At 47.6% G+C, this 9781-nt stretch overlaps 1 protein-coding gene across 1 annotated transcript; it reads right to left on the minus strand.

Moving 5' to 3' along the window:
* Positions 1-2492: 2492 nt before the first annotated feature.
* Positions 2493-7518, minus strand: LOC132474813 (calcium-binding protein 8-like). Its single transcript, XM_060075681.1, has 2 exons — positions 7314-7518; positions 2493-2994 (listed from the first exon to the last, which is right to left on the minus strand). Exons 1-2 carry the CDS (start codon positions 7504-7506, stop codon positions 2867-2869), a joined length of 321 nt encoding a protein of 106 aa, XP_059931664.1. The 5' UTR covers positions 7507-7518; the 3' UTR covers positions 2493-2866.
* Between the last annotated feature and the right edge of the window lie 2263 nt (positions 7519-9781).

Consider the following 9781-nt stretch of genomic DNA (forward strand, 5'->3'; position numbering starts at 1 on the left):
GTAAGTGACCTAGTGCTGATTGAACAATTAGACGGTATCTGACCCCCACTGTACAGCCCTAGTAGGCCTACCTATAATAATCCTGGATTTGTGAATAAACAAAAAGCTAAACTCGGGTGAAATCAATCACATAATACATTATAACATACTTAATGAAATGCAAATGGGGGTCGTGGAGTCCAACCTACAGGTCAAGGTTTTTTCTGCCATGGGAAAGGCATCTCTTATTTCCTACAAATATATTTTTTGTTCAAGTGCTTCTCTACTTGGTCGATGAAATCCAATAAGATATAAATCTTCCTTTGTTTCAACAACTAATATTACCGACATCGAGAAGTTAATGCCACAGTTTTCCTGACTAACATAAAACAGATTTTTGTGCTCGGATAAACAAAAATATAAAAAAGAACAAAATACCCGGAAATATACATGACAAGAAACGTGAAGCAGAAATGTAAATTAATCAGTGTCCCTCAATCCAACCGCTAGATGGCACTCTAGCACAAACCCAGAAAGAATTCTCGGTCCGTTATGTGGATGTAAGGTCAAATCCTAGAGTTTGGACATTTCAGGTTAAGAAAGTAAAATAACTTTCATGTTTCTTTAGTCACCCAGAATTCAGGTGATACAACTCATTCGCAAACAAAGATAGATAGTTAAAACAGTTGAGGACTTCTGCTTTCTATCCCTGGCTAGTCCACCTCTGTAGAGCATTTCAAAATATTAAAAGAATTAATAAAAAAAAAGAGTATAAATCTGACCAAAAAATGACACACACGACAGAAAGACAGACATGTCCCTGCCAAAAATCCGAAGTTGTGTTTGTCATCGTGCTTCCATGGGCAAAACAGGAGAGCGCCCGTGTATCGTGAGCTCGGGTTCGTATCCACGTTGATCTATGGCTTTGGCAAGAAAGTAGAGAACAATGGTGTGCAACTAGGAGCTATTCTGCTCCGCACGTTCATCCCATACACCCTCTCCGCTCGTTTTTGAGTGCACGTGAAATCATGCGCATTTGAACCTGGACAAAAACTCGACATCAACACATAAATACACACACACACACACACACACACACATAACAGACACACAGACACACACCTGGATTACAAGCTATTTACAGAAGACACAGACGAGACGTCATGCAAGTTAGTCGTTTGTGTCGCCTTCATCGTCTCTTCAGGAATGAAACGCATTCCCCAGAAGCTTTTGGTGGTATGATGCACACAGTGGAAGGGTGATGAATAGGGGGGAGGAAGAGGTGTTTGGTTACCATGGTGACGTAGGAGGTCATCCGAAGCCTTAGAGGATCCCAGCCAATACAGATTCACTGGTGACAGAGCCACGGATGACTGGGAGAGTTGGGGACCAGCGCAGCGGACCAACACACTTCAGAAATGAGGACTCTTCACACACAGACAACTTATGGGGACTCTTCTGCCGTATTATACTTATGAGGACTCTTCTTACACGTTATAAGTATGCGGACACTTAGCACACATAATACTGATGGGGACTATTTGCACAAATAATTCTTATGAGGACTCTTCTTACACATAATACTTATGAGGACTCTTCGCACACATAATACTGAGACAAAGATGAGCTGCAAGGGTCCGCAGTTAGAAATGAGAAGAACAGACAGGACTACAAGAGTTCAGGTTCTTGTCCGCCACTTATTAGGCCACTGATTAGGTTGTGAGCGAATCCACGACTGAAGTTATCCGTAGTACCTGCATGTCGAACGCGAGGGGACCATCAGGAGTAGCAACACACAGCCCTTCCAGCCGTGTTCTGCCCCTCCCACTGACACGCACAGCTCTAAGTCGCCGTCGCGTTCCCCCACCTCGCCCTGACGTAGGCTGACCCATCTCCCCCCGAGTGGCAGCCAGTACCATCGCCCTTCTCCCAGAAAACAAAAAAAAAAGACACCAATTACTCCCTTCTTCTTCTTCTCCTCAGCCTCCCCGTCCCCAGTTCCTCACCCCGCAGACGGCAAACCCCAAGGCCCATGGAGACAGCCTCCAGACACCCACGCTTTCTGTCCCCCTCTCTACCTCGCCTCCCCTCCCCTTCCACCCCCTCACGATGCCTCCCTTCCTCTCGCCCCAGCGACCTCGGCTCCCCTCTACCTTCTCCCCCGCTCCTCTCCTTCTCCCCTTCCATGCCGTCACTGTGCCTCCCCTCCCCTCACTATGTCCCCCCCTCTCCCTCCTCACCTCCCCTCCTCACCTCCCCTCCTCACCTCCCCTCCCTCCCACAGAGTCCCTGTTTGGTGGTGTGAGGATGGGCAGGTGTTCAGGGTGGTCCCTGTTGGTAGAGCGGGGGGGGGGGGGGGGGGTTGGGGGGGGGGGGGGGCTGGAGGTGTTGGGGTGGTCCCTGTTGGTGCAGCGAGGGGGTGGTCCCTGTTGGTGTAGCGAGGGGGTGGTCCCTGTTGGTGTAGCGAGGGGGTGGTCCCTGTTTGCGAGGGGGGGGGGGGGGGGGGTGGTAGTGGGGGAGGGGCAACAGCAGAACTCCTGCACTGACAGCTTCTTATTGCATCTTGGGGGGGGGGGGGGGGGGGGGGGGGGGGAGTCACAGACGATAACACAGAGTTTTGAACGTGGAAAGTCAGCCCTTGATTGTCCCTGTCAGGTTAAAGGGGTAGAGAGGTCAAGACCCCTCATGCTGGCTCCGCGGGTAAGGTGGACAAGGGGGGTGGGGGGGGGGGGGGCTGGGGCAGGATAGATTTCTATGCGTGTATAAAGTAGTACATCTGTTGAGTGGGTCGTTCTCGTGGTTTTGGTCGGGACAGGGGACGAGATAACGTCCGCTGACATGCACATGCACAAGTTGCTCTGGTGTGTCCCGCTCACAGTGGTCACGGCTACTCCATGCCGTTCCTCAGCATCTGATTGGCCGCGATGAGCATGACGCTGATGATGAAGGCCATGGCGAAGGCGCAGATGAGGCTCTTCCTCACGCACGTCTGCCGGTTCTTCTTGGCGGGGTGCACTGAAGGACACGAGAGGAGAAAGAAGTACAGAGTGTCATCATGTCATCATTTGACTAGCTTTATGTAGCTCTAGGTAGCACTATGTAATCTTAGTATTATGTAGCTCTGGCTGGTGCTAAATAGCTCTTGCTAGCGCTACATAGCTTAGGCTAGCACTACATAACCCTCACCAGCTCTGGCTAGCGCTCCCTAGCTCTTGCTAGCTCTCCCTAGGGGTCATCCCTATGTTCCCCAGGTCCTATGTTCCCCGGGTGCAAAGGGTTAGGGTCAGGTTAAGGTTAGGGTTAGGGTCAGGTTTAGGGTTAGGGTTAGGGTTAGGTCGAGGGTTAACCCTAAACCTAACCCTAACCATAACCAATCGGAGGAGAGCCATTCTAACCAATCACAGGCGAATCAGAGGCGAAAAAGGCGGTACTTGCCCCTACTATCATACGAAAAAAAGATTTGCTCACAGGGTCCTATGGTCCCCGATCACATACAAGGACCCGGGGAACATAGGACCCGGGGAACATAGATACGCTCCCCTCTCCCTATCTCTGGTAACTTTCGTTAGCTCTGATTAGTGCCAATTAGCTCTGACTAGCTCGATTTATCTCTGGTTACCTCTCCTTATCTCGGAATAGCTCTCCCTAGCTCTAAATAGCTCTGGCTAGTAATATGAAGCTCTGACGCTCTCTCTTAGAGCTATATTTAGCCTTCTTCATTCAGGAAGAACCTTGAAGCTATAAAGCTACTTCCTCCCATGAGCTTCGAGGACTACGCATCCATTAAGTAGGACACACAGACAGTCTCTCTGGGCCAGGGAAGCATGTCTTCCGTTGGCAGGCTGGAGGTGTTGACAGCTATTTCTGTCCGTAACTTATTACGGGCAAATGATAGAAAGGCAGACGGATACTAGGCGGCCAGGACGCGAGCCAACTACAAGTGTAATGTAACTGTCTAGGGATATTTCTGTTGCATTCCACATCTAAATATAAGCACATTTCTGTTAAAAGTTTAGGCATATTTTTAACATCAAGTTCGATCATTGGGCTCATACTGTGTAGAATTCCTAGCATTCATAGCAGCGTTTTGATTATTATTTTATTTAATAAAAGTTTTGTGAGATTACAGGTTAGGGTAGTGGTGTTTAGAAGTATCTTCTTTTCTTAAGCTGCTGTAAAGTGAATATTGTACATTTAATTGTCAATATATAAAAAAGGGTCAAAGAATAAATACGTTCCAATATCTTTTTGATAAATACAGTATCACGCCTCCTTGAGAATTCATATTACGATATCATTTTTTTCAGTTATTGAAATAAAATCTAATAAGTGGCAGATCAGAACAGAGCTGAATGTGCAATAAAAAGAACCTCAAAATACAGACTACCTAACATACCCACTAGGTGGCACTGCAACCACCAACATGTGTCTTGGAAATTTGTGCAAATGGTAACACAAAAAAATATGTTTATCGTTAGATATGGTGAAGGATATATATGTATTCAGAGTGAACACAGAGAGAAGGAGAGTTTTTTGTTTAAATAGTTAATTATTTAGTTGTATTAAAATCTTCTATATCTAAAATCTATATGGACATTATGTAATGAGCAAGGTGTCTTAAATACAATTTGTCTGACATTAATTTTTTCTTTCTATCTCTTTCTTTAATCTTTGATACTTCCCCTCTTTCTTTCATTCTTCAGCTTCATTGCTACTGTAGGCAAGTGTATTTATAGCACGCTTAAAGCCCATCGTGCTTTACATATTTTGTTATAAAGACATTTTAAAGACATTTAAAGGACAATCCTTTAAATACTTCATATGCATTCAGCCCCATCCCGAAGCTGTATCTCCGAGCAGTCATATGGTCATATTTGAATATGTATATATGGACATTAGGTCCTCAACACATACCCAGCACAGCCGAAAACAAACCAAGGACTTCGAAGTTATCATATTAATGAAGTAATAAATCTAATAACGACGTAATGTGTGCCACTCCATCTCCCCAATGCAGACCTTTTCCTACAAATATGGAGATACACACAGACACACACACACCAACACACACCCACCCACACACGCGCACGTACGCATGCCCGCGAGCCCGCCAGCACACACACACACACGCCCACCCACTCACACACACAATCTGCTCATACAACCCAAGATACATCAAAGTCCACTTTCACAACACACACACACACACACACACACACACACACACACACACACACTCCAGATTGCTGCAGCTCATCAGCAAGCTCCCTCTCCCTCTCCCCCTCTCTCTCTCTCCCCCTCCACCCGCTCTCTCTCTCTCCCCCTCCCCTCTCTCTCTCCCCCTCCCCCTCTCTCTCTCTCCCTCCCTCTCTCCCTCTCCCCCTCTCTCCCTCTCTCTCCCTCCCTCCCTCTCCCTCTCCCTCTCCCTCCTCCCTCTATCTCTCCCTCTCTCTCTCTCTCTCTCTCTCTCTCTCTCTCTCTCTCTCTCTCTCTCTCTCTCTCTCTCTCCCTCCCTCTCTCTCCGTCTTCCCCTCTCTGCCTCTCTCTCTAGGAACAACATGTCCTCCTGCTAGAAGTTGAAATGTGGAAGGTAGAATTGTTTCCGACGCCAATCAACGAGCAGGAGTAACACTGCATGCAATCCCCCCCCGTCCCACCCACCACCTGTGTGTGTGTGTGTGTGTGTGTGTGTGTGTGTGTGTGTGTGTGTGTGTGTGTGTGTGTTGTCCCCAGTAAAGATCTAAGAGGCAGGTGTCTCACGTAGCATCTTCATGCCTAAGGCGCCGGCAAAAAAGAAAACTGCGGGATCAATACTCCCTAGAAGGAGCCGTTTGACACCATACACTAGGGTCTGCACTGCCAGAGTCATTTGATTAGCTGCGTCTTCCTCCCCCAGCCTCCACCAGAGACCCAGCCTCACCTGTCCGTCTCGCCGGCGAGCTAATTCATCCATCACTCCCCGTATACCCACTCAGCTGCGCTAACACGACAGGAACACCTCTTCATCTCTTCAGCAGAAGAATGGGAGCACTCCGGGAAACAGCCTGATTGAGTAGAAGGGAGACATACCTCCCTGGCCTCAGTGGTGCGTCTTGACGCTGCACCGAGCCTTCAGATCTGCCACAGGGCAGCACTCTAGAGCAAGCCCTCTGGAATGTAAAGAGACGGAGCTATCGCGTGAATAAAGGGTCTTTTTGGTGGCCATTTCCTCAGGGTCACCTATCCGAAAACGTACGCAGATTGGGTTCTGTTGATGACCATGCGAAAACGTAAAACACCGGAGGGATGTTTAGTTTTGCTTTGTTTTATAGCTTCTCTGGGGAACGCAGGTAAAAATTATTATTGTGAATCCATGCTCTGTAGTTCCCGATGGCAGTGCAGCTACAGTTGAAATGATTTGAGCATTTCCAGAAAAAAACATATTCATTTCGGCATATTGCAACAAAATGAACTAGATAACCGCTATCAGCCATTCATAATATGAAGTAGATATTTGGCAGGCCCATGCTCTCCTGAAATATTGAGACAGTGGTAGCGGCTGACTCATCCAAACTACTAAGCAAAACCACTAATTACAAAATCACTTACACCAAAACGAAATACGAAAAACATACGAAATATTTGTTAATGTCGTAAATGGTTTTAACTCCACAAAATGCAATTTAACGTGAAGGCTGTACAATGAATCGATGGTGATGGGGTCCACAAATGTAGGAGCACCCCTACACACACTTTCACTCCCAAAAACTCCCTGAGCAGTAATGCCACAGGATCATGACGGGCTCTCTCTCTCTCTGCTCCCTCTCCCTCTCTCCCTGTTGCTCTCTCTCTCTCTCTCTCTCCCTCTCTCCCTCTCTCCCTCTCTCTCCCTCCCTCTCTCTCTCTCTCTCTCTCTCTCTCTCTCTCTCTCTCTCTCTCTCTCTCTCTCTCTCTCTCTCTCTCTCTCTCTCTCTCTCTCTCTCTCTCTCTCTCTCTCTCTCTCTCTCTCTCTCTCTCTCTCTCTCTCTCTCTCTCTCTCTCTCTCTCCCCCCTCAGGCAAAAAATAGGCTTTTATATATATATATATATACATGCATACAAACTGTTTTATAACCCATACTGGAACACACACACACACACACACACACACACACACACACACACACACACACACACACACACACACACACACACACACACACACACGCACAACACACACACACACACACACACACACACACACACAGGCACGCGCACACACACACACACACACACACACACACACACACACACACACACACACACACACACACACACGCACACGCACACGCACACGCACACGCACACATACTGACCTCCCTCGAACTCCACGCAGTTGCCGCCGTTTTCCTTGAGGCTCTCCTCCTCGTTGATAATGATGTTCTCGATGTCCTTCATGGTCAGGTGGTCCCGGAAGGCGTGGAAGAGGATGTGCTTGAGCTCCTCCAGCGTGATCCTCTGCATGTCAAACTGCACACAGCACGGGGAGCAGAGACACAGGGACGTCATGAAGCAACTCAGACCCACACCGGCACTATGCTCCCAGTGGGGGATCGCTTCTGTCCCCCACACACAGCTACATGTTAAACTAAAAGAAGAAGTGTGCGTGTAAAAATATCAAACACAGCAAGTACGGCAAGTTGATACAAAAAAATAACAAATATTCATAGGCCTACATTAATGTAAGGGGGGTTCATGGTATGTGTTGCACATGAAATATTAAAGACGTTGTTGCCTATTGCATATTTCCTCCCTGAATACAAAGTGTCTCCAGACAGATAAAACCCAATCCAATTACGTATTCCTCAGAGAGATGACACACACTCTTCCATGCATAAGTTGATATTTTTAAACAGACAGTGAACAAAGATCGTTAACCATGTCACACTGTATGGTTTTGTAAGACAAGCATCAACACGTTTTACATTAAATTCTGTGCAGCCCAATAAAACAAGAGCGGCGTCTTCAAAACACCTAAACATTTGAAATCTGTGATGTACACAGCGACATATTGGACATGATATAGTCTGGCTTGTGCAAAATACTGTCACTGCTCAAACATTAACATGATGAAAGTAACCAGAGTTATGGTCTGAATGCTCATGAGCCCTACTTATCGTGAAGCCTTTCTACGATCAACTCTGCTGCCAAGACACATAGAAGAAGAACACTGAGCATTCGTAGAGAAACGCACGCTGAACGTCTCACAGAGTGAAGATAGTGGCAAAGAGCTCACCGTCAAAATAGACAAGCAGAGAAGGTTCTTTTTAAAAGCAATGTCATGGACAGTAGATATATAGAGAACAGCTCTACAGGAAATGAAGTACAGTGAAAAACCAACCAAGAGTCGAATCCAACACAGAAGACTCTTCAGAGTTCCCGTTGAAACCTACATTCGCCAGCCAGGTCCTGATTGGTTTGCTGTTTCTAAGTACAAACAAGCTGTGTGGACACATAAGGCCACGAGGCTGCTTAACACAACTCACAGGAAAGGAGTCAATAAAAATGTTTTCAGTTTCAGTGATGCAACTCGGCAAGCCTCAGCCTACACAGTGATACAGTAAAGCTGTAACCATTAGTGATACAGTAAGGCTTAACCTGCAGTGATACAGTAAAGCTTAACCTGTAGCGATAAAGTACAGCCTGAACCTCCAGTGATACAGTAAAGCTTAACCATTAGTGATACAGTAAGGCTTAACCTGTAGTGATAGAGTAAGGCTTAACCATTAGTGATACAGTACAGCTTAACCTTGAATTATACATTAAGCCTAACCTGTAGCGATACAGTCAAGCCCGACTTGTAGTGCTAATAGCAGAGCCTTAACCACAATGATACGGTACAACGTTAGCGTACACAGTGATACAGCAGCCACCATTTGCCCCCAGGAGCGTGGATGGAAACTGAAGCCAAGTGATTACAAGCACTTGTTATATAACCGTCAGTGACGGATGGCCGACAGGTGAGGAGACATTTGTCAGCGTGTGAATAGCTGACGACACACGCATCCTGTTGCTGCCATGTTCCACACTGCAGCACGCACGCACGCACGCACGCACGCACGCACGCACGCACGCACGCACGCACGCACGCACGCACACACACACACAGCATATATAATGTCACACATAAACACACACAGACAAACACACACAAGCAGCAAAAATAACGACACACACAAAACACACACACACACAAAAGCAGCAATATAAGAACGGTGTGATGGTGCGCCTTCTGTCGTCACGTTTGCTAAAACTAACGCACGCCATCGCCTATTAGTCGAACAACAGCGGCAACGCCCTGAAGCAGATGTTTTCCTTAAGGGTGTGACCCCCCCCCCCCCCCCCCGCCCCCCCAGGGGCCTCGCTGCGCCGCCGCCGGCCGACAGACACGACAGAGACGAGCCCCACCTGGGGACCTGCGTTTGGCACCTGTCTCCGCAGCTTCCTGCCGACTCAGCACCTCTGCCCGTTCGTCCCCCCGCCGGCGACGCACCGACCGCCTCATTAGGAACACCTCGACCCCCACCTCGGTGTCCAACACGATGGCGCCGTGCCTCTCATGATGACCTCACACTCTCCACCTCCGCCAAAACGCAGATATATATATAAATATACTTATGTATATACAGATGCCGCAATAACTGCCTCGACACCTTGCTACGAAACATCAACGTCGCCACCATATTGGAGAGGCAAAGGCAAAGTAAACAGGGGCGCTGCATTTCTTTATTTGTCTTTGCCCTTTCCATACGGTCGCTGACGTTGTCGTAAAAGTCCAGAGACC

This window comes from Gadus macrocephalus, chromosome 16 (assembly GCF_031168955.1).
Source record: "Gadus macrocephalus chromosome 16, ASM3116895v1".
In the NCBI taxonomy this organism is placed as follows: Eukaryota; Metazoa; Chordata; class Actinopteri; order Gadiformes; family Gadidae; genus Gadus; species Gadus macrocephalus.

Excerpts from the sequence above, each read along its gene's own strand:
- LOC132474813 (XM_060075681.1), bottom strand. The coding sequence starts at position 7,506 with ATGACGTCCCTGTGTCTCTGCTCCCCGTGCTGTGTGCAGTTTGACATG. Across the intron at positions 2,995-7,313 it reads CTGCGTGGAGTTCGAGGGAG|TGCACCCCGCCAAGAAGAAC; the intron begins GTCAGTATGTGT and ends CGTGTCCTTCAG.